At 28.8% G+C, this 27,491-nt stretch overlaps 1 protein-coding gene across 1 annotated transcript in view; it reads right to left on the reverse strand.

The window, feature by feature from the left end:
• LOC142330341 (serine/threonine-protein kinase/endoribonuclease IRE1-like) overlaps positions 1–27,491 on the reverse strand; it is a 102,137-nt gene that overhangs the window by 14,842 nt on the left and 59,804 nt on the right. The window contains exons 6-12 of the mRNA XM_075375572.1: positions 23,786–23,893; positions 19,981–20,188; positions 17,231–17,394; positions 10,512–10,774; positions 7,297–7,481; positions 5,800–5,986; positions 5,124–5,223 (exon numbers count right to left, since the gene is read on the reverse strand). Coding sequence (XP_075231687.1) covers positions 5,124–5,223; positions 5,800–5,986; positions 7,297–7,481; positions 10,512–10,774; positions 17,231–17,394; positions 19,981–20,188; positions 23,786–23,893 — 1,215 coding nt within the window. The remainder of the gene's footprint in view (positions 1–5,123; positions 5,224–5,799; positions 5,987–7,296; positions 7,482–10,511; positions 10,775–17,230; positions 17,395–19,980; positions 20,189–23,785; positions 23,894–27,491) is intronic.

Consider the following 27,491-nt stretch of genomic DNA (forward strand, 5'->3'; position numbering starts at 1 on the left):
GAACTTCTTGAAAACATTAACATAGTCACTTCACACACGCAAGTGAATACAGAAAACAGAAAAAAGGACAGCGTTATAAAAATCCTAAAAAATATTTTAACAAACGCTTTACTTTAAATCACAACAAACAGTATAAAAGAAGTAATGTCAGTTTTTATTCAAAATTTAACTTTAATCAATGTATGTTCTGTAACTCATTATTTATACCAGTATAAAATGTTTAAATTTGTCCATTGATGATCATAAAGCCTTTTTGGGAGATAATAAATGTTGTACTAATTGTCTACAAAAAGGCCATTCCATTAATCAATGTTATTTGAAAAATTGATGTATGATTTGTGCTAAGAAACACAATACACTCATCCATATAAACAAAATTCATGATTCTAAATTAGAAAGTAATAAGTCTGAAACTGATACTCATTGTTATCTTAAAATCAGTCACAGAAAAGAATTGGTAGAGTTCAATCATACATATCAAGTGTTGGCAATGTAACGAAGAAAAGAATAATCAAAGGAAAGTTAAAGGAACATGATTCATATTATTCTGGGCATCAATGAATCCAGATGGGACAACAAAAGTCGAACAACAAAAAACATTTTGTTACTGAGAAACAGAAACAAAATAGATAGAGTATCAATCAAACAATTTTACAATAATAGTAAACAATATTCAAAGAATAAACTAGATTATTCAAATATCAATGATGATCATAACTATCTGTTGCAACGAGGTGACATTATTTATCAAAATAGATTGTGTAAATTATCTCAAGAGAATATTCCTCAATCAAAGCATAAACATGTACAGCATCTGAAAACGAATAACTCTTTTATAACCCGTAAAAAACAACCATTTGACTTTACAAAGGACTTTCGGATACCATCGAAAACCTTCAATTTACAACAAACAAAATCGCATGTACCAAAAACTAATCTTAACATTAATATAAATTTAAATATGTTAACTTATTCACAAAGACAACAGAATCCTGATTATCAAAATAGTATTAAAAATATAATGGATAATAATATTGATACTACTAATAAACATAATCCTTATCATGATGTAAGGCCACAATCAAAACATTCAAACGAAGAACAGAGTTACATTGGTTTTAATGATGTACCACTATCGCAAACAAATTCTTTCAATCTCATCCAATTATGATTCATCATGGTGGGCAGAGGTTTAAGACCTGCATAAATTAAATCTGTTAAAAATCTCAAATGGTTGATTTAAATAATATTTTTAAGCAATATTTTTTATTGATATAATCATCCATTGTAATTTCATTTGATTTATATTCTTATGGTATGATTGTCAACATACTCATAAATATTTATTTATTTTTTTTTGTCTTCAGTCATTTTACTGGTTTGATGCAGCTCTCCAAGATTCCCTTTCTAGTGCTAGTCGTTTCATTTCAGTATACCCTCTACATCCTACATCCCTAACAATTTGTTTTACATATTCCAAACGTGGCCTGCCTACACAATTTTTCCCTTCTACCTGTCCTTCCAATATTAAAGCGACTATTCCAGGATGCCTTAGTATATGGCCTATAAGTCTGTCTCTTCTTTTAACTATATTTTTCCAAATGCTTCTTTCTTCATCTATTTGCCGCAATACCTCTTCATTTATCACTTTATCCACCCACCTGATTTTTAACATTCTCCTATAGCACCACATTTCAAAAGCTTCTAATCTTTTCTTCTCAGATACTCCGATTGTCCAAGTTTCACTTCCACATAAAGCGACACTCCAAACATACACTTTCAAAAATCTTTTCATGAAATTTAAATTAATTTTTGATGTAAACAAATTATATTTCTTACTGAAGGCTCGTTTAGCTTGTGCTATTCGGCATTTTATATCGCTATATTTTATAAGTAATTCTACCTCCCAAATAACAAAATTCTTCTACCTCCATAATCTTTTCTCCTCCTATTTTCACATTCAGTGGTTCATCTTTGTTATTTCTACTACATTTCATTACTTTTGTTTTGTTCTTGTTTATTTTCATTGTTTGTATATATTTATTAACATTCATAATTTAATTTACATATTTGTATCTCACATTTATATTTATGTAAATAACTTATTTGTAATTTCTAATCATGTTATTATCTGTAATATATTGGCGGTAATTTCATTTCATTGTTAAAAAAAAATCATTATAATACATTCATTTACAATTGTAAAATTATTATTATTATTTTTATAACATTTCATTTTAACCCAGCCAATTCTGAAAATTTAAGTAGAATTTAATAAGAAAATCAACAGAACTGTCTTCATTTAAATTGGTATCGATGTCTTTGCAGATAATTTCCTCTTCACAATTAATTTGTTCCAAAACCAAAATATTAATAAAATGTAGTAGTGACCTTCAACTACACAGTGACCTACAATTAAACAGCTCACTATAAGTAATTTGTAAATTACCTTTGTCTTAAACTAATTGAACATATTCAGGTCTTTGAAATAGCAGAACATTTTCAGGGAAAAATGCAAATTGTGACTGTAACATTTAAAAATCAATTTAAAGTACAATCGTGTGTACTTCAGTTTATGTCCTCATAAATAGGGAATCAACTGGGTTCATGAGTACAATTATCCATTATTTAAAAAATAAAACAAAATAGTAAGGGAATAATAAGCAAAATAAGTATTTCAAGATGGAAATGAACAATGTTAGGCAAGATGTTTCAAATAAGTAGTAATATCAGAAAAAATAAATATCTTGAAGGTTAAAGTTTATTTTAAAATAGCATAATAAAAAATAAAATGTAAATAAAAAAACATAAGTGCAAGTAATAAATAAAAAATAAATATTTCATCTACTACAGAGAATAAGAAATAAAAAGAAAAAAATTCTAACACTGGGTTACATTAAAAGTTAAAATGATTAAAAAGCTACTTTAGCTATTTAATAAAAAAAAAGCAAGCAAATATAGAAGTGATAAATAAATACTGATTTTAAAGATATGATATTAGAAAAATAATATTATACAAACACAAACAAAGAAACTGGAACACTGATAATTCAGCACTGATCTATTAGGTATGATCAACAAATTGTCTTCAGTATACACCATGTTGACTAGTGTATTTATCATGAACTGAATATCACATGGTATGGACTAGTTTTATAGTAGAAGTAAAGTAATAAAAGAGGGTGTTACTGTTGTACGTTAAGCAGTCTGCCTGCATAAAGCATCTTTAGTGCATAGTTAAATTAAATCTTAAAAATTACCTCTAATGTAAATTATTTAAAAAAAAACTAGATATTAAAATTTTCTTGAAATGACCTCTAAATGATGTAATTCACTTGAAGCCAGAGTCTACAATAATTGAAAATAAATATTTCAAATTTATATAACAGTATAAACTGTAATTGTATTTAGGATGAATTATGGGACCCAGATTTAACTGATAAGAAAATCAGTAATTAGATGACCAGACAAGAAACCGAGCCCTGAAGATAACTTCATACAGCACCATTATGAACAACCACCCCTTAAGAGATTGGGACAATTTTTACCCAGATGTGTGCAATGCATTACAAACTAATTTTCTGTGTTAACCAACTTAAATATTGTACTATAACAAAAATTGGTTTTGAACAGAAATTTAATAGCTACCTGATAAATAAGTTAGGTTTCCTAAAGGAACATCCTTCTCCTCCCTGAAATTGTATGGTATATGGAAATATCAATCTGTTCAATAAAACCAAATTTCCAAAGAATACTGCAAATTATATACAACTCGCACACTATTGATTTTTAAATATGTGACTTCCACATATTAGCATCATAAAAAATACATATATACCCTCAAATCAATAGATGGGAGTCAACTCAAATATGACCTGGAGTACAGAAAAGAACCAGCTGATCAGTGACCATCACTCACCTGGACAATGCAAATATATTATTAAAGTAAACATAGGAATTTAATTTCTCTCAGAATAACTAAAAATAACTGCATTCACGGTAAACAAAAATTGCAGATCCTACAACTAATGACTGATTTATGTATCTTAACAAAACAAACTCCCATTAGTTAGCAGATCTAGATAGAAATATGCAACATTAACAATTGACTAAGCCATGTTGTATTAATTAAGATATAATGTTTTTTTTAAGAATGACAAATAAAATAAAAGAAATATCTGGAGTTTAGTAAAACATAAACATTCATAGAGTCAAAAGTAAAAAGGGAGGCCATGATAGTGAGAAACGATATAATTCAAATAAAGAAGGATGATGAAGATTCACTATAGTAAAAGGATACAGGAACTTAACCATTTCCTACATCACCCATCTGAAAAGAGTAAAATGAGTAGACACGACACAGAAAGACATGAAAAATATTTAAAAAAATTACTGAACATTTGCATTGATTGGCAATGCATAAAATATGATAAACGTTTTTAAAACATTGTTGAAGGCGTTGACCAGTAGGCAATCTTTCAATTAGGAGGCCAAATAAAACTGATTTGCATGAATGTTCCTGAAGTTTATTACAACAATATTAGAGTTATTATTCTAACAGAAGAATAATAAAATCTTTATCATAAAGAAATTTATGAAAGAACAACAGATTAATGCACTATTGTTTGCTAACAAGTCTCTCCTTACAACTTTACAATCATTTTTATAGCGATACAAATGTTTAGCATGTAGAAATTTTGAAACAAAGAAAATTTTACAATGAATCATTTTTATCAGATTAATGCTAAAACCTCATTTAATTTATTACAGTACAAGTATAACAAAACAACAAAGTTCAGTTCTATGATTTGTCCAGTGGTGCTATTGGACAGAATATTACATCAACATTTTCTCTTGTACCAAATATATTGATATGACCAAGCATGGTAGCCTGCCTTATATAAAATAATAGGGTTTTTTTTTAATAACGAAAAAGGTTTATTACTTATTACTTCTATTGTTATTATTGCATAAGTAATTAGATTATTTCAGAATACCTTATTTTTCTTTCTTAAGATATATCTTCAAATAGAATAATAAAATTCTACATTTTATATTATTGTAAATCTCTAACAATAAAAAATATGTCTAAAAAATGAAAAGTACAAACAATAAATTCTTACCAATATTAAGTGAATGAAGATGTTCTAAACCAGAGGTAGCTTGATGAAGAACATCTGATTCAGATATAGCATCTGCATAAATGTTCTTTTCCACATAGTCCTAAAAAAATATGCTTATTTAACTGAATGCAAAATTATATTTTATTTAAGTTAATTCTTATAACGAATATTCACACACAACTGAATAAGAGTAATACATATTAGTTTCACCATAAAGGATAATTGATTCAAGAAAATAAATGATATATACAATATAAATAAATGATAAAACACAAAATGGATAACTTAATATTAAAAAGTATATACTTTTTTAAACTTTCTGTGAAAAAAATTTATAAAATATGCTTATAAATAATTAACTCATAAACACAGATTGATTTTATATACTTTGCAAGCTAAATTCATTGTACAAGTTAGAAAATTAAGTAAAGTAACTTTACTTCATTCTCAACCACGCTAAATCAAAATTCAATTGTTCTAAAATACTAAAATTAGGAAAGTACAAAAAAAAAAATGTAATTTTTTTCTTTAGTTATATATATAGTTTAAACAACTCATATTATACATTGTTTAAAAGCAAAAAAAAAAAATCTTTTTTAATGAACATCTACTATAATTAAGCAAAATATGACGGTATTTGGTTTAATAATAATAATAATAATAATACAATAAATACCTGTAACGTTGCAGCACAAAGTTCAAGTGCAATGTAACGGAACTGTTTATCTTGTTCAGTACAAAAATATCTAACAACATTTGCATGCATATCAGATTCACGAAGTAAACAGACTTCTCTATCTGCTACAGTGAAACATTCAGGCAATAATCTTTTAACAGCTACTGCACGACCATCAAACTCTCCTCTAAATAAAATAGAGAATCAAATCAACTCACTACATTTATACAATATATATATATATATATATATATATATATATATATAAATAACAATATAAAACATATTTTAACATGTCAGATGCAGTTCGATTATGTATATCCTGTAAGAGCATTTATTGTGAGACTTCCTAATCCTTAATTCCGTTCTGTGCAGCAGGTATTTTTTGTCTATCTCCCTCATTTATTTTATACCGAGTAATTCTAAAGATTAAATTCTGATATTAAGTGATGGGTACCATACGATTTAAATATTAAATTCACAAAGAATTCAATCAATGTCTGACAGATTGCATTAGATGAGCTGCAATCTTACAAGAGTAGTGTCTTGTAACACGCTAATAGAAACAAGAATACCAGACAATGAGGACCTGCAATGTGTGAAAATTACATGCATTAAAAAGAAATACTGTAACAGATGTGTTAAATAATTTCTATACCACCTAATCAATTTTACTGAATAACAATATCAGTAATAAATGAATCGAATAAATAAAAATATGAATACAACTTAAGAGCAGCACCTTTTGATTCATAGACCATCTTTTTAGTTTTAATTTTTTAATGCAATTTAAAAATGTATATTTTTATTATAATTAATATTAAATTGTTGTATATAAACAAAAAACTCAATTTTATCTGATTTAACTTTCAAATGCAAAATGCTACTAAAACGAGGCTGATACTTAGTAAAGCCAACAATTCAAGAGCTTGAATTTAAATTTCATAAAATTATACCATTTATAAACTATTTAATGATTCATTAGTTAAAACTATTACAAGGATAGTTTGAGGAAATTTTTGACCAGGCTCTACATTCTTGATCACACATTCTAATTTCTATAAGTTAGAAAAACTGAAGAAACATCTTTAATGGAAATGATCTTTATCTCATCAAAAAATGCAAAGTGAAAACAAACAAAAATGCAAACAAATTTTTTGCAAAGGGTATTTTGAGAAAACTATCACACTGAACAAAATATTACATTTATGTTAAAAAAATAACTAAGAAGTAAGCCTTATTTTGATAAGCCTTACCTTAATCGTAACAGTCTATATACAAATCAATTTTTACAGATTTTCTGATATAATTTTTATAACTATATTCCAGTATTTCTTTCAATAAATCGTTTTAAAAACAAAAAAATATATAGTGCCTCTTTCTGTCATGCACGATATAGAATAAAATAATTTTAAATAAATAAATTAAAAATTAATTTAGAATGTAAATAAAATTAAAATTAAAAATAAAAATCTGTAACAATAAATTTAAAATAACCTGAAAACAAAAGTGCCTTCACATCCTTTACCAAGAACATTTTTCATATGGAATGTTATTTTACCAACACGTACAGTACCATCAGGTAATACTTCAGGTTGTTCAGTAAATGAATTATCACTGTACTGTGATCCATGGTTACTACCTCTAGAACTATGCTGAGATAATTGTTGAAATTCTCGTACCTGATTAAAAAAAAACACAATTCAAATAATTTTACAGAATTCTGCACATTAAAAAATTATTCATAGAATAATTTAATGAATAATTAATGAAATTTTAAATTTCATGTGAGCTAATAAATTTGATGATAGACGACGGGTGATAACAAAAACTGTATGTAATACTATGTTGAAGAGCATGTACAATGTATTTTTAAGCATTAATGCCTAATTCAAACCTTACAGAAGAAGCCTAAAGAAGAGTGTATTAGGTAAAAAAGGTGGAATGATGAACACAAAATCTATTTATTGATTATTATAGAAAAAAGGTTTACAAACATTTTATTTTCTTAAAGGAAAGAAATTTAAAATACCTAACAGTAAAAGAATACAACGATACTGGTAGTAAAATATGATTATAATGAATTAATTTTGTATAACTTAACAATCAGTTAATTTAAAAACTACAAGAAAGACAAAAAATAAATTGTTTGGCTGATATTGTACTTGCTAAATGACGATTTTTTGGCAATTTTTATATTTCTGTATCACTTCTGCTCATCATTTAATTGCAGTCAAATTGCACATTTAATAAATTCAGATACATAAAAATTCTGCTAGGATATTTCAACAGTCAAGTATGAAGAAGGTAAAAAGAAACATTTTCTAAAACTAGAAAATTTCCAGTCCACAAAGAACAATTAAAAATTAATTAGATTCTGTGAAAGTTATAAACTAAAATTATATCCAAATAGACATCATAAACAAGAAAAGGCAAAAAATCCAAATATAAAACTTGCAGAATTTAAAATAACCAATGTATTTTTTTTCATAAAAATTACAAAGAAATAATAATTGTTTAAGCCTAAGACCAACAACTAATGAATGAAGATTTGGATCATTACTTAATGAGAATAAAAGTAAAGTTTATCCTAAATAGTAAAGAAGCAACATATAAATCAAAATTAAAGAAAAATACCATCAAGAAATTAAAATGTTGAATTACCCTACTGATCAGAAATATCTCAAAGAAACAGCAGAAAACATCAATCCTCTTAGCCATAAAAAGTAGAACAAAAGCTGCAAAAGAAGCTTTCTCAAAAGATATGAGATCTGGAAAAAATAGAACTACTACAAATCTGAACAATTTGGAGAATTTCAAACAACAAAGAAAGAAAACAACCAAAAACTTAAGGAAAATAAGTTGATATTTAAAGAAATAACAACTAAACAAAAAAGCTTTAAAAAAGAACAACACATGATACTTCTATTAAGCATTTACATTCAAATTAAAAGGCTGCAAAAGCTCAGAGGCAATGTTTTAGAAATTAAAATTAAATCATGATGTTTTAAAAATGAAATTTGGAAATTAATGTGTAATAAAAAACAGAACTCTGGGCTTTTGTAAAGTATTTAGAGAAATTATTTCATTATTATTTATTTTGAAAATTTTTTCGAAAAAGTATGGGAAACAGAAAATTTTCCAGATGAATGGAGATCAGCTTTGATTCATTCTCTCCACAAAGAAAGGCAACAAAATAAACAAAAACAACTACAAGCCAATAAGTAAAAACAACTATTAAAAGAATTAAGCATGAATGACAAAAACAGAAATAATCAACAAAACACTACAAACACAATTCTAAAATTAATTTTAACACAAAATTTCTAATCCTTTCTCCTAAAAACAGAGTAAGACAGGGTGATATACTCTTAACCAATACTTTTCAATTGCATCTTAGAAAAAATTGAAGAGCAGAACAAGACTCCCTTCAAAATTGATGTAGAATATAATTATTGACTTCTTGCCTTCAAGGAAGATTTGGTTATCTTGTCATTCCAAAATATCAGCAAAAAAAAATAAACAAAGTACAGAAATAACTAAAAGAACAGGCATACAAATATCTTTTTATAAAACACAATATATGACATATAAAAAATTTCACAACTTTTTTAAAATTCAAATACGGAAAAATTGAAATGAAAAACAATGTAAGTATCTCAGAAAAACTGCAAGTGGAATAGACAAGAAAAAACAACCCTAAGATATGGGGAAAACAAAATGGAATTAGCTTAATGTGTATCATAAAATATGTAACAAAAAGTTTATCTTTATAAATGCAAAATTAAAGTATTTGTATATGATAGTTTATCTAAGATGTTGAATGCTGCAGAATGTTTGACCAACAACTAATCTTTTGATAGTCTACTGATCTTTTTAAAAAATAGAAAAAACATTTGTACAGAAAATATTTGATCCTAAAAAAGACAAACCACTTAATATCCATCAATCTAGCCTCACAAAGTGGTAAACCAGAAATTTACAGAAATCCATGAGAGGAAATGGAATTTTTAGGCTACAATTTAAGGATGAATGAAAGCAGAATTTTCAAGAAAACACTATCTTTTTTATTTAGAAAGAAAAACTAAAAGCATATATTGTGATAAGTTAAAAAATATTTACTCAAGGCAGAAACAGAAATTCCAGTTACAAAGTCAAGAAATATTATTTTTTATCTCAGAAAAGAGGGTTTTCAATGAAGGCAAAGCTCTAAAACAAAAGAGTACCTGGTCTCCACTCTACTACAATCACCTAATTTTTACAGTTAAAATTACCATAAAATAATGAAAGGTTAATCTTTTAAAACAAACTTTAAAAAATAAATAGAGGGTCAAAACAATGACCACTACATTAGTTATTAGTAATAAAACACCAAAACATAAGTAAATGCTTGGGATGAGAGTTCTTTCTAGGTATAAAAAACTATTCATTGTTGAGTTCTTTCTATGTATGAAATATTATTCATTGTTGGAATAGAAACTGTAAGAACTACATGTATCAGCAGGTATGATTCTATTTGCATAAAGATAGACCAGAAATGTGTAAATGCTTTAACTAACTATATAGACAGATATTGAATGATATCCACCGCATGAGCATCATCATTACTGCATAATATATAATTTGTATAAATATTTATCATTAATATGCCTGATAATAATAGTTAAGAACTAACTAATAAAACTTAAAGAAGACAATTATAAAAAATTTACCTGTGCACGAAAGTAAAGAAACATAGCTGCAACACTTATGATAAGACCAAGCACAGCAGCAGTTAGTGCTTTATTTTCAAGACTGTCAGCCCAACGTGTTACAGTAACTGGATTCTGTTCAGTAACAGTGTTACCATAATCTTGTACTACACGTTGCGGCCCTTTTGTACCATTTAACTGAGTTAAACTTGGTGGAATTATTTTATCTGATCGACCCGCTATTTGCAATCGTGTTGCACTATAGTCAGGAACTTGATAATGACCTGTAAATTACAGAAAAAATACTCTATAAAAATACATCACCTAGGAAAAATTAATATATTTTTACATGTATAAACCTAACGACAAAATGAAAGAAGCATTTTTTTTTTATACTTTAAATGATAAACTCCAGCTCATCAAAGAATGAGAGAACTCAAAATACACAACAGTTTACATAAATTTAACATTTTTTACATTTTTATATATATATATATATATATATATATATATATATATATATATATATATATATATATACATACACATATTATATATGTACACGCATGCGTGTGTGTACACTCACACAAAATTAAACAGATTAGAGATTAAGTAGAAAGCCTGAATTTATCTAAATACTATTTATCTGAATTTATCTAAGTATCAGTCAGTTATGCTTTTTCTCCAATCCTCATGCAAGAAACACAGTCCTTGAATAGACCCCCACTGGGCAGAGTTGTTATCCTAGGATGTTGCTGATACATTTCCCATGAAACTCAAATAAGAAAGAGAGGATGCAAGATAAAGAAAAGGGAAAGAGCAGTTAATTAAACAGCATAGTTAATGTTATCTTGGCCTCATGTAAACCGACTTTTCTTGTTTCCTAACTGAAATTAACAATTAAATTCCTCTATATAAAGTCAACTAATATAATTAAAAAGAATTTCTGAGGAAAAATGCATTGTATTCACAAAGACAATATTTCACACACATATTAGATCATGTAGGAGATATTGCATGTGACAACTCACTAAAAGTAAAGGGAGCATTTAACTCGCCCACCAAATCACCAATTTTTAATGGTATTATTTCCACCTGTATCTTATACAGAGTGTCCCATATAAAACGCAGCCCATCAATCACTCATCCATGAAATTTCAAAAGTCAAGCTTACTCCCCTACTCGTTACTGAAATGGACTCGTCCAACATCTGAACATCGCGGCGACGCAGTAGAACACTACCGATAGTAACAACAATGCAATCATAACGTTCAGTGTATTGCTAGAGACAAGATGGTGTTTTCGCTAGATGAACGTGTTTTCATTGTCGAGTCGTACTTCAGTACGAAATCAGTGGTTGCAGTGCAAGATTTGTTTCGCCATAAGTACCCAGATAAACCAGCTCCTAACAAAACATCAGTATTAAGGTTAGTTGCAAAATTTTTAGAGAGACTGGTTCTGTTAATAACAAGGAACATAAAAGATCTGTGTCAGTGTTGAATACAGATACAGTCGCTGAAATCAAAAACCGATTTACTCGCCTCGCCAAATAAATCGATCAGACGTTTGTCTGCTGAAATTAATTTGTCTAAATCAACTGTTCATCGGGTGACCAAACAATTACAATTACGACCTTATCGCATTCAAACGGTTCATCGACTTCTTGAGCCTGACAAAGAAAAACGGCTACAATATTGTCAATGGTTCCGTCGATTTCTGCGTGAGGGAATTAATGTTATGGATTCATTATTTTTCACAGATGAAGCATGGTTTCATTTGAATGGCTACGTAAACAGCCAAAACAGTAGAATTTGGAGTGCTGAAAATCCCCACCTTTATCACAAAAACTATTACACCCGCAGAAGTTGGGCGTGTCGTGCGTGATATCGCAGAAGAAAATAATCAGTCCTATTTTTTTCAAGTACACCATTAATGCAGAACAATATCAGGATATTTTATTTCAGTTCATTGCACTCTTGGAAGAGGAAGACAGACACTGCTGGCTACAACATGACAGTGCGATATCGCACTACGCAGGTTCAACTTCTGATTTCGTTGAGGAATTCTTTGGTAATCGTGTTATCGGTCGAGGCTTGTGGCCACCTAGATCTCCAGATTTGACTGTGGCGGATTTTTTTGTATGGGATTACCTCAAAGAAAAAGCCTACAGCAACAAACCACGAACAATTGAAAGTCAATATTGAACAAGCTGTATTAAATATCCAGCCACAAACTTTGAAAAAAGTTGCAAGAAACGCTGTAAAAAGAATTGAAGCTTGTATTCAAGAAGATGGCGGCCATTTCCAACATTTACTCTAAATGTAAGGTAATGGATGGTAATAATAAAAATTACATTTACATTTACACATGCCTTTTTATTATTTCAATACCTACCAATATACGGTTGGGTTGCATTTTATATGGGACACCCTGTATCTCTGAAATTCATTAGTATGAGTATATGATGAAGTTAGGGACATTGAACAAAAAAAAATCAGCAATTTTAGTTGTGACCACAGAAGATGACGTAGGGAGTTCCCCTTCATGAATGAGGCCAAGGATAAACTGTGGGATCCACAAACTGCACAAAGTTTTCTCCACAGCAGACATGAGTTGATACCTATGTAATTTCACCATGACTTTCTCTAGTGTCTAAAACATAGAATGGCATTTCACTCTAGCTTTACAGTATAAATTTAGATGTTCTCTTGTAGGTCTACAGTTAAATTTACACAGTGCCTGCCGTCCTCTCTTAATTGTGTTTTGGCAATCATCATTCCACTGGAGAATGGAGGGATGCCTTAGATTTCCTGATGTTTGTAGAATGAATCTACTAGCATTCTCGAGTACTAGGGAGGTAAATGAAGTAAGCTGATGTAGGGCATCAGCATTATCATCATACTGTGATATCATATTGTAACTTTTCCAATTTGCTCTTTCAGCAATCCATCGACAAGGTCTTTTGTTCACCACATGGTCAACACCAAAAGCAATGATAATTGGTTTATGGTCACTGCTGTGAAAGTCATCACAAACAGACCAATTAACATGATGGATTAAACTTGGTAAGGGGCGGTCAATGTTGGACAAAGTACCAGTTGATGACAACATAAACGTGTATGATCCATCATTCATTAGACAGAGGTTCAAGTCCTGTCTTATTCTGACTATATTTCCTTGAGGGAAACAGATTGTTGGGTCCCATGAAATATGGTGGGCATTGAAGTCTCCTCCTATTAATGATGGAGATCGTATTTGGACAACGATATTTTGTATATCTAGTTCATCAAACTCAAAGTTCGGTGAGAGGTAAAGATTGCATGCTGATGTGTAATTTGAATGGAACAGAGATCTCTACGGCAACTGCAGGAATGTGAGTAGCTAGTGGTATCCTGTAGCTGATATCCTGTCCTGCATGAAGACAGCAACTCCTTTCTCTATTATCTACTACTACCTCTACTATCTATGAGACAGTAGTATCTCTTACAGAAATAGCCTCTGACAGTTACTGCATCTTGTTGTATAAGTGCATTTCCTGGCAGCACTTTACTAAAGATTCTTGTCCACATATCAATACCCTAACATCTTCAATCAGGAACAAAGATCTCTAATGTTCCACTGGATAATATTCATAGATGGAAGTAACTGTAGGTATATATAGATATAGAATTACAGATATATAAATATAATTTATAGGTGATTCTGATTTTCTGTTTCAAATAACACTATGTGCAGAATATTTGTCAAATATTATCCAGTTTTTCTTTCTAGTGTTTATAACTTTTACGAAGTGCTTGGCTTCTTTGGGCACTTCATCCCCTACCATATGCTCAAAGATAACTTGAGATGATGGTGACGATTGGGAAGCCAGAGATACTGTACCAGGTGTTGATTTTTTTTATAGAGCTCTTTAAAGGGATCTTAGAAGTTTGCTGCATAGGTTGTGCAGTGAGGATTTTATTTGGCAAGTATAACAATTAAAGTGGTTTTCAGTAAACCACTGTTGGTCTTTCCACTAATAATACCTTTTTCTTGTCTGTATTCTTATTTAACTCTGAAATAGTTTCTGTGAGCAAGGCAACTTGATCAGACAAAATCTGAACAAACTGTTTAATTTACTGCAGGTTCCAAACTGTTTATTACCTGCATTTTCAATGGCTTGGCTTGATGTAGCATCAGCAAAAGAGACGTCTGGTTTAATTAGGTTCCAGGAGTTCAGTGTCCTTTTGTATTCTTTTCGTGTGGCTGGAATGATAGTTTCTACTTGGTACAAACTTTGAGAATTGTTTTTTCTTCTTTAAATGTTGGACAACCACTCGAGTGAGTAGAGAGATAGTCTCTGTGCAATCCTCCACTTTTAATACATTTTTCTTCCTCCTGACAGTCAGTATCTTTGTGGCTTTTTGCTTTTTTGCATAAAAGGAGCCTTGAGCAAGTTGTGGTATGGCCATACCTAAGACATTAGAAACATCGCCATGGATTAGGGATGAATGGTCATACTCTAACCCTCAGGTATCCTACTTTAGTTTTCTCCAGTGGTGTCTGAAGTCTGAACATTAAAATAAGGGAGGGAATAGGTTCTTCCATTCCACTCTTACGTTTCATTATCCTCTTTACCTCTATAACACCTTGCGAACGAAGCTCTTTGACAATTTCAATAACAACCATCTCAAGAAGAACCTGGCAAAAAATTACTCCTAGGCTAGTATTCAAAGTTTTATAACACAGTGCACTTAAAACTGCCCATATTGGTTAGACAACGTAAGAGCGATTGACTTTGCTCATTTCTGAAAGTCTATATTAGTATCAATCTATCTCTCAGTTTTCTTACGTTCTTGGGGGAACCACTTGAACCAGTTACTACCTTACTGATCAGAAATGGTGAGTCCTTATAAGAGATTTCTGATTATTTCACAGATTACACAGATTTCACAGATTAACTACGAATCTGAAATTTGCGTATTGCAGGTGCGATTTGTCCCCATTTAAATTATTATTTACCTGGGGACAATTATCGTCATCAGACAAAGCTGATCGAGGTCTTTTCACAATTGGTGGTTTTTTCATGTGGACCACCAACCATCATAGGGTTTATCTATGGAATACTACTTTTGGTCTCATGAATACCAGGGAAATATAAGAGGCTAGAGCTAAATACAAGTGGGTTTGTCCAGGTGCTCAGACAACATCGTTCAAGACTCATTACATTGAGCCATTCACCCATCAGCACGATAGTTTCCACCTTGAGTTATGGTTGTGTTTCTTAAGATGTCACAACACCATTAAATATAACTGTAATAAAAAACAGTGTAGGATGTTGTTGTGTAAATGTATAAGTTGTAATTGGTGTAGTGTATGTGTACAGTGTAAAGTGTTCTGCAGCTCTGTATGTAGTAGGAAGACAAGCTGCAGACACTAGGTCTGAGGGAATGCCAACCCCCAAAGTCTTAAAGAATAAGACTCCCCGTCAGGGATTTCCCAAGTCAGTAGGGAATATTTCTATTTTAAAAACAAAAATTTTATGGACAGATGTAATATTAACAATGATAATGATGATTATTGTGTTCAGAATAAATTATTGTAATATGAAGGTATTTGAAACGAACTGTTGTAATTAATGTCAAGTAAGATCCTGCTGAATTACACTTTATATAAACATTCATGGCAGTAAATGGCTTAAGGAACTCTCACTACATTTTAATTACAGTTCAACTTAATTTCGAAAAAGTACTGAATGGCTGAATAACAATTAAGACAGCTGAAAAAAATTATGTTATATAAAACAAACACAAGCTACAAACAATAATAGCCACAGATACAAACTCATAAATAATAAATTAACTTGCAATATATTGTCAGTGCATTATTAAAACAAAATTGTTTGTAAATTGTAGAGAATACAATTTTTCATGGCGGTTTTCACATAAAACTGAGGTACATTAGCCAATTTCTTTAATATTAGTTTTACCTGCATGCAAGATTGCTAAACCAATTTTAAAGAAACTTCTGACTAGCAAGGCAACTTATGTTAAACCTGAATAAAATTATAGCTTTGAATTAACTTAATTTTTTTTTTAATTTCCTAGACTTTAATCATAAAAAATATTAATATGTTGTACATTAAATCCTATAAAATTACACAAAATCTCCATAAAACATATTTTTAGATTTTATATGGATGCTATTGGTTAACTATTTGATATCTCTTAGTATTTATGATTCACAATTTTAAATAACTTTAATAATTAAAATGGGTTTGAAAATTCAAAAGTGAGCACCATTCCCTTTAACAAAAACTTTTTAGAAATTTTTTTAAAAGTAGATCAGTGAGGATGTATTTTTACAAAATATTTCTTAGAAAAAGAACTAAAACAAATAAATTGAAAGTATTACACAGAAATATTTCTCAGATTTTAGCTGTGGGTTCCTTTAAAAATTATAGAAAACTGAAAACTTGTAAGTATAGGTCATTCAACTATTAAAGAATATATTTTCAATTATCAGTCTTAAGTAAGTAGATTTAAGTACATAGAGATGTAGCAATAATGATAATTTCCCTTAGTGTTAATAAGCAGAAACTAATATAATTATTACAGTATTAAAATAAAATTACTTTTCAAGTAAACATGATGGCTTTATTTTACAATGTTTTGTTTTCAATTATTCTTTAGAGTTTATTAAAAGATATAAGAAATGTAAATCAAATTTTCTATATCAATAATAATACCAAAATTACTAACCCAGTAATAAAACAATTTCGTTAGTATCATTTATATCAGATGAAGGACCTTCCAATAATAAATGCCTTGATTCTTTTGTTAATGATAACATAGCAGTTTCACCACCAACAAGAGAAGGTAATGCATATAAACCATGGCGATGTTCACCAATATACAAAGTAGGACTGAAACAAAGAGAAAAAAAAATGTCTACTAGTAAAAGATATGCAAAATGAAATAATTATAACAAACATTATCATTAAATAAAATTGGAATCTACATTTGGTAAATTAATTCTTATGGAATCTGTAATACAATCAAATAGTGTAGAATGAGTTTATAATGATAACTCTATAATAACATTTCCAAGCACTGCCAATGTTAATCAACTTCATAAGATTTTTTCTTAAATTATTATTATTATTATTATTATATGAGTGATTTGATACCTAAGTTGAATAACAACACCATTGGACTGACTATTTAGGTGAGCACTGAAGCACCTCTGGAGGAAGAGAACTCTTCTTGAGAGACTGTTATATAAATATGCAATATTGAAATGATATGAGTTATATAATACCACTGAAAAAATATAAAAAGAATACTTAATATATTAAAGTATAAAATTAAGTCATTTATTTTTATACAAATAATGGAATTCTTCTCTTTCTGTACAGTACTAACCTTCCATGAGAAGGCCAAGTAAACACAATTTTTTTCATTCCGTTATTTCCAATCAGATATTTATTATTTTTAATTATTTATTTAACACATCACGTGCTGTTGACTACCATCGTTGTCCGCATTGGCCTTATTGGGTGACTGTGGACTTCCTTGTTGTCCTTTTAATGAACATATTGTAATTGTTTTTGTTCGCTTGCCGTCATTTTTACAAGGTTGGCATTCACAGCCATTCAGTAAGGTTTCTTTACACGTAGGCCACTACAGTTTTACCATGTCTTCTTTACAAACTTTTTGCCTGTGTGTGAAAAACAAACAAATTTGTTTTTCAATTTTTGTGTGTTTTTCAATTTTAAATTTCAAATGTGTTTTTTTTTATTGTAGTGAAAACTACTCATGAATATTTTAATTTAATTTAATTTCAAGATATGACAAGATTAAATATAAATTAACTTATCACGTAAGTCAATTATTATAATTTTCTTTTTTGACAATATGTAGTATTTATTCTCCTCAATATTTCTGTATTAGTTTCTAATATAATTTCTTGTCTTAATATTAATTTTACCACAATTTTATATTTAAAAATCAGACTATATTGCTACACTGAATTGTTCTACTCTTGATTTTTCTTGTACTGTATTACCTTACTTTTTTCTTTTTAAATATAATTTTTTTCAGTTTGTTTTAACTATTATCATTTTTCAGAAAAAACACTGTTTCAATACTTTAAATTTCAAAGAATTTGTTGATTTATTATTATTATTTGCATAAATATATATATAATTTATTGCAAATATATATATATATATATATATATATATGCAGCAATAAACCTTTTAAATCTCAAAACAAATCCACATCAGCCAATTTTTTATAGCTTACTTCTAATTACACGTTATCATATTTTCAAATATTTTTTTATATACCTGATTCATAAGTACCCGGTTCATTATTGTGATAGTATTTATTACTTACGCTATATGATAATGTTATTTACTATGTTCAAAGATGTGCAGAAATACAAAAATTTATGTCAAATCTATTTCACAATTGCTGAGAGTACAATAACTTATTCTATAACATGAAAAATAATACTTTTCAATGGTTATTCATTTATAAATAAGTATTTTTATTTGTTTTAGGATACCTCATGTAGGGTTAAAGAGATTGTATTCCAAAATGCAAAATTCTTCGCTATCTGAGCCAGTATCATTGACATCAGAAACATACATATATTGAGCACTTTCAGGCTGATGACATTTGCACATTGAACAACCCGAAATCAATATTATAATCAATATTATAATTTACATTTTTATTTAAACATCAATATATAATCTCCAGTCAGGTATAACACTAAAAAATAGTTTTAAAATTGTGAAAAAAAATTGTTTATTAGCTATTGTGTTCACGAAACATTGTGAAGAAATGGGTTAACATAGACTACAATAGCCATCCACCAGTCATCAGCTAAGTTACGAATACCAGTGAGTACGGACAACCATCGCAGTCCATTAAAATAAATTTAAAAAAAATAGAAAAAAATTAAAACCAACAATAAAAATGGGTTTTTATTTAAATTTAAGTATCCCTTCATTAAAAAAAAAAATAGGAAAACAATTAGTCAACCAGTAGATTTTTATTTTTCTGACAGTATTAAAAGTGTTAATCTTTTGTTAACTTTACACTACTATTCATCATATAAGGCTATTTTATGGCAACTTTTTTATTACATTGATAGTATATGAGAAATACATTAGTTGTGCTAAGTAATCCCACCTCTCATTTACAAAAAAAATATGTATGTGTGTGTGTGTGCGCGCAAGCGCGCATATATTTTTACGTATGTTATCGTGAAAGATCAATATCAGTAAATGTCGATATTCCCTGGTGAATGTCGACACATGCCAAACGATGTACTGTTTAGCAATAAATACCAAATTTATTCATCCTACAAGAAAAAGAAAAAAATACAATTTTCAGTAACTCTAAAATCACCATCACACAATTACCACTATCATCATCATAATCTTCATCCTTAAATAATGAAAGATTTAAATGTGTATAATTACTAAAAAAATACTAACTACAATTTATCTTTATCTCCACTAAAAGGCAGACGGTCTAGTGTAGTTTCTTCAAGAGAAGTAAAAGGTATTGAAACAAGATCTTGGTTTCCTTTAGAATATAATGCAACTACAGGAGATCCATAATCTTGTTCCCAAAGTAGAGCGCCATTTCTGCGATCAAATGTAGCAACTCTTCCTGAAGAACTTCCACTGAAGTGAACTAATTCTATTAAAAAAAAATAAAAATATATATGTATATTTGTTTATCTTAATTAAAAGTAATGTTATAAAATGTATGCAAATGAAAACTATTTAAATTGCAATTTAATGAAGTTTTGATGTTTGAATATATAGGTCGTCACATCATTAGCAAAAATTATTACTATTAAATTATTATTGTAAATTCTTACAATGAAATTTTTAAATTAATGCACAGAACTCAGTTTCTTTATAAATATATTTGATACCCAGAATTTCTTAAAAAATTATATTAAACTGTATAAAAATTAAATTTAAACAAATATAACTTGCTTCTACCAGAACTTATTATTATGTATTAATGGCCATTTAGTTCCACTGCCTTTTTTCTTTACATCTTCAGTATATAGATTATGGATGTTGTTTTAAACTATCTGAATATGTGTGCATGCTATTCTGAACCACACCTAACAGTTACACTCTAATTCATATATGAAGACGATTCAGAAAGTTTGTGGCCTAAGAAAGAAAACACAGAATTTCTTATCAAATTTTTTTTATTTTTCAACATAGTCGCCTTTTAAAGTAATACACTTAGTCCACTCTTTTTCCACTTTATTTATTCCTTCAGTAAAATACGATTTCTCAAGCTCTGCAAAATAGGCATCTGTCTCACCTATGACTCATCATTTGAGGCAAATCTTCGCCCACAAAGCCATTTCTTCAAATTCGGGTACAGGAAACAATCATTTGGTGCTAAATCTGGCAAATATAATGCACCTGGAAGCAATTTGAAACGCAGTTCATAAATTTTAGCAGTAACAGAAGACATGTGTGTGGGTGCATTGTCATGATAAAAAAGCACTTTTTTCTTGCTCAAATGTGCATGTGGATGTGGATGATCTTAATGGCCTCCTTCAATTGCTCCAATAATGCTACATAATATTCTCTGGTGACTGTTTTTCCTTTTTCCAGATAGTCTATGAGCACCACACCACAAACAACCCAAAAAAACAGAGGCCATGACTTTTCCCACTGATCAAACACTTTTTGCTTTCTTTGGAGCACTTCCAGCAGTTTTGACCCACTGTTTGGACTGTTGCTTCGTCTCAGGGCTGTAATAATGAATCCACTTTCATCAGCAGTAAAAAACATCACAAAAATTCAGTTGAATTACGGTTAAACATGTCCAAACACTGCTGATAAATGTTCATTCAAGTGCATTTCTGGTCAACTGTTAACAAACGCGGCATCCATCGTGCTGATAGCTTTCTCATGCCCAATGCTCATGTAAGATGTTAATATTCTATTAATATTTATGCAATCTCTGCAAGCTTGCGTATCTTCAATCATTGATCTTTTAATACCGCATTGTGGATTTTTGCGATATTTTCATCGGTCATGGCAGTTGCAAGGCATCCTGAATGCTTATCATCAAAGATGGAGGTTAGACCAAATTTGAATTCAACTGCCCTTTTTTTAATGTCAAAGACAATGAAGAATATTCATTTAATTGAATCAACTCCTTGTTTAAATCTGTAGGGTTTAAACCTTTCATAACAAAATATTTTATTAATGCTTGAATTTCAATTTTATCCACTTTGCACAAAACAGCACTCATCTACTACCTCTTAACCACAACAATTAAATAACTGAGAAGACATGTTGGAAACTGTTTAGTATGCCATCTAACAGATATTACATTAACTACAAATAGCCATTTGAACCTACTTGCAGTATCTCTGTATCAGACCACAAACTTTCTGAACCACCCTCATAAACTTAAGACATAAAAGTAAACAGTATGAAAAAATAAGTATGACAAAAAGTTGTTGTAAAAAAAAGTTACCTAAATAACTAAGGAAAAAATTTATCTAATGTTATATATAACTACTAATTAACTCAGATAAGAAGTAATTCTAACCAAGATTTACTTGAAAAAAAATTAAATATAAAAAACATACATTAAGAAAAAATAATTCAGGGGGTTCTATTTTTGTTTCTGTACACTATACTAATTCAGGAGTTGTAAGAAATCCATATTCATTGTACACATTATCTGTGCATGTTATTGAATTACAAAACAATACAGACACGTTAATATTCTTTAAACAATTTCTATAAACAAATTGGCAAAAATAAAATCAATGTCGTCAAAATTTTAACTATAATTAAGGATTTTAAATATGCACCTATCTGATTGTAAAAGCAATTTCTATTAATGTTTCTATAAACAGACACTGTACTAAAATGAAAAAAAGATAAAATTTCTTTAACTGGTCAGTTTCACAAAATTGGATTTGATATGTATCACTGAAAAATGTTAATTTCGATTCATTTTTCATCATTTGAATCTTGTAATCAATAATTTTATTCATTATTTGATTTATTTTTATAAATAATAAAAAATTGTTTACCTTTTTTACCTTTGCATCTTTTGGAAAACAACAAAATATTGAGCATATATTCAATGATTATGTTGCTTGTTTACATATTATTAATTATTGTTTATTTTATTTTACAAGTTATTTATTTCATTCTTTTCATCAACTTTTCTTTTAAGAATTAAAAGAACATGACATACACAAGTATTAGGAATTATTCTTTTTTAATTTTTATTTAGAAACTATTTAACATTTAAGAACAAATGCTTAAATAATAATTTTTATTAAGATCTTTAATTGAAAGTTTTTAAAAATACACTTCTAAAATTCCTATTCAGTGGTTGATAATTTCCCAAAATATAAAGTAAACACTTTAATAATAAAAATACATCTATTTTTTTAAGGCTTTAGACAATGTAAAATAATATTCTTTAGATAAATGCAGTTTTTTTTCTTGTTACATAATTGCAAATGTTAGAAATGACTTGCTGGTATACAAAAATACATTTATCACTGAGCAACAGTTACTTTTTTAAAATATACCGCAAGTTCTTACCTCTAGTACAAGCTGCAATGGGGTATAAGTATAACGTTTGAAAAAGTGCAGATATTTATCCTCTTCTGACTGATATTACTTGCTTTACATTTTAAGGAGTGATGGATCAAATTTTTTTTTGATCTTATAATATATGGCTAGTGCTAGTGTTGAAAACTTCCCCCTTCTGCTAACAAAATTGAAAAGAGTGTATGGAGATGACACACTGTCATGTGCCCAAGTTTTTAGGTGGTTTAAAAAGCATTTAAATCATTTGATGATTTGATATGATCTTATAATATATGAATTTGTAAAACAGCATTCAGATTTTAGTACTATTCACCTCAATCTTCTGAAATTCCTTTTTTTATTCCTACATACTTTAGTCAGGTTTGTTTATTTAGTGCAACAATGCATTTTTACAGACTGCACATCTAACCAATAAAAATGATCAGTCATCAAATAATTGTAAAAATAAACAGAAATATAAAGTTTTTGACTTGAGTGTATTAACTCAGCAATGGATATTCCTATAATTTTCAACATTTTGATGTATGTAAGTTTTCTGAAACCAACTATGTACAGTAAAGAGATACAACTTCATTTATCAGTACGGGTCTGTTTCATACACTATTAGTAATGATAAAAAAGAAGAGAAAATCAACTTAACTATTTAAGCTGTAGGCATTATCGAAAAAATACATACCATAATTAGCTAGTTGGTCACCTTGAATACTTTGTGCAGCATAATCAAAAAATGTTATATTCCAGTGTTTCCCATGTTTTTTACTATCATGCATTATCAGGCTGTATTCTGAAATCAAAATTAATTAAATAATTAACTGATATACATCTATATTAGATGACACATCCATAGTGGTTATAAGCGAACTGACATGAAACAGACATTCACAAAACTGATTCAGCCATTCCATAGAATAATAGCACTTCACGCCAGGTTAACAAAAGAGAATGAGAAATGAAGTAGTCTTTAATGCTTTCTTCACCAAGTTGAATGTAATGTTTCATATCAACATGCCAAATACACTAAATATAAGTAATATTCAGCCATATAAGTAACATCTTTACTGCGTTCTTAAAGGGATTGGCGTATAACAAACATCATTAATATATTAAAAAAAAAACTCTTGGTTAGTACCACTTGTACATAAATCGCTTCCTATGTATTAGTCATAATACAGGCAATGATTGGTAGTGTAAAGTAACAAATTAACACATATCTTTCACTGAAACAATAGATTAAGCACACTATTTCCACTCAATAGAGGGAATTGATGTAAGAAAGCCTACTTATCTGATCACTTAATCTATTGTTAGCTTACCACTTAATCTATACTGTTGGTTTATAGAGAGAATAAACAAATATTGCATTTATGTAACAGAGTACATCATGATTCTGCTGAGTCAAATCCCAAGTATCAGTACCAACTCACAACACAGCCATATCTATACACAACACTAATCATCGTATAATTAGTTATATAGTAGTCTTATATTCATACGTTTATATAATAAATGTCTTCTCAGTTCTATTAAAACCCTTAATCTTTTCATATGATCACTCTTTTGTTCTCATGTTCAATATTTGTGTTTCTGTTATTTATTTATTTATTCTAATGTTATTTAAAATTAATATAACACAATTTTTCTAAGTTTATTGGAACATGAGTGTAGTGTATTCCTAGATTTGTATCTGTACAACTTGAGTTATACCATTATTTTGACACTATATTTAGCTGATAATAGTACACTATTATTGATATCCCATTCAAATAAAAGGCCACAAAAAAATCCCATTGTGAGGGATTTAAAATACATCATTTTAAATGCTTATAAAAGCAAATTATAAAGCAATCCAATGGCATTGATGTTGAATGTCGTTAATAAAACTCTAACATAAGTGGAAGTTGTGCTGCTTCAGTGTACAAAGTGATTTGCGAGTATTAATCTACAAATAAATTATGGTCTCCTAAGAAAACAAAACCCCACAGGTCAACTGAAGTTGACAATTTCGATAAAAAAGCTAGTTGTAAAAAAGTACACAAATTTTAATTTTGAAATGAACTGCCTACAATAGACCAAGCATTACGAGTTGTAAATGACATTAATGATCTACCAGATTTCCGAAGAACAACTTTGGTTAAAGATAGACATCTCATAATTATATATATCGGCAGTGATAGCGGGTTTGTCAATGGTGGTTTTTGGATTTTTGAATCTAAATCTACAGGAGACTATAACAATGAGATGAATAACACATCTTTTGAAATATGGTTTAGTAAATGTGTTACCTCTTCTAGAAATCAGTTATTGTCTTAGACAATGTCCCTTATCATTCATGTAAATAGGAGAAAATTCTAGTTCAAAATGTGGTTTAGTTCAAAAAAAGTGATTTTTGAAGAGGATGAACTTAAGCTCCAATCATTGCAAAGGGTTTTGCATAATAAAAATAATTCTAATGTGCATAAAACTGATGAGATAGCAAGATCCAGTGGTAAAACCGGGCTTCAATTGCCTCCCTATTGTTGTGAACTCAATCTGATGAGTTAATTTGGGGATAAATCAAACATTATGTAGCGTTAGAAAATACTACTTTTAAAATATCTGCTGTTAAAAATTTATACTTAAAAGTCATTGATAAAAAACAGGCCAGCAGAATGGAAAAACTGTATGAAACATGTAATGGATGCTGTTGAACCAAATTATTGGGAACTGAATAACATAATAGAAAACAAAATTGAGCCTCTCATTATATCTCTTAATACTGATAGCACTACGAATTTCTTGCAATCAGATGACGATATTTGAATGGAATTTATTATATAGAAATGTATTATACAGAGATAATATATAGAAATGTAATCTAAAATATTACTGAAAGTTTATTGTCAATGGACAATTGAAAATATCATAACTGTAACAATAAACAATTTTAATTAATAAAATACTCATGAGTTATCAGTGTCCCAAACAAGGCAAGACATATTTATTGATCATATGACATGTCTTTATTATTTTTGTAAAATAAAATAGCGCAGGGTTACTGAATATTAACGTCATGTACTTGTGAATCTATCACCTGAACACTCTTATGTGCAATTTGTTACTTCAACTCTATAAAATAACTGAATTAGATACAATTATAATTTACTTTTAAACTTTCAGTATGTAATTATTTAACATTAACTTTGATTTTTTCTTCAATATTATTATACAGGTTTTTACAGGTTATACAGGTTTTTCAACTATTATTAAGCAGGTTCATATTATTTTTATACAGGTTAATACAGTCATACATTTTTGAGTTAAAAAATTAATTTAAAAAAGTGAAAAAAAAAAATTTTTTTGATGAACTTAATTTGTTTAAGCAAGCTGAAGTAAAAAACAATTTCTAGACAGCACGGATTTTGACCAGCCAAATACACAATAACAAAATTTGATGTCAGTGTGCCAATTATTACTCTTATAAGGCTTGTGTAAAAAAAATATGCTGATTATTTATCTCCACCACAGTAATACAATAAATAAAAATAAATCAAGCAATTTTTTGATGAGTCTGATTGATAGAAAAAAGAATTCTAGCACAGTTAAAAGAATTCTAGAGTAAGATGACTGACTTTCTGTTATTTTATTTTGTATAATTTTTATACAGTTTTTTGTACAAGAAATATACAAAACATAAATTAAATGAGGAAACAAAAAGATACAATTTTTTTGTTTAACATTAACATATACTTTCTGTTTATAAGAAAATTAAATTATTATAACCGTAATTTGATGAAATAATTAAAAACAAGTAGACCCTACACCCGAGCATCAAGTATAAACTCACTCTCACCACTGTTACACACTGCATAAGCACACATATGCATATGAAAAATACACAATACAAAGTCAACATAACCTTAAAGTTACGTTTTCTGTTGTCAACCTTAAATTGAACGTAACTGAAAAACAACAAAACCAATCTTCATCAAATTTTCACATGCAAAACATATACATGATACAACATATCTAAATTTCAATGAAATTTATTTAGTAGTTTTGGGAATTTTCGAGCCACAAAATTTTTATACATGAATGGTATTTTCATAATCCTCATATCTCAAAATATAAATAGAATTCATTTTTATCCCCAAATCCCAACATGCGACTGAAAAAGTACTTCAAATTGAGGTTATGTAATCACTCAGGACGAATTCAATGAATTTTCATCAAATTTTCTCATGCAAAACTTCAGATACACTACAACAACATATATAAATTTCAATAAAATTGATTTAGTAGTTTTGGAGATTCAAGTGAATGTTATTTTCATACTCCTCATACTTCAAAATGTAAAGAAAATTCAATTTCATCCACCAATCCCATTGACTGAAAGTAATACCATA

This window comes from Lycorma delicatula, chromosome 9, assembly GCF_047948215.1.
Source record: "Lycorma delicatula isolate Av1 chromosome 9, ASM4794821v1, whole genome shotgun sequence".
Taxonomy (NCBI): Eukaryota; Metazoa; Arthropoda; class Insecta; order Hemiptera; family Fulgoridae; genus Lycorma; species Lycorma delicatula.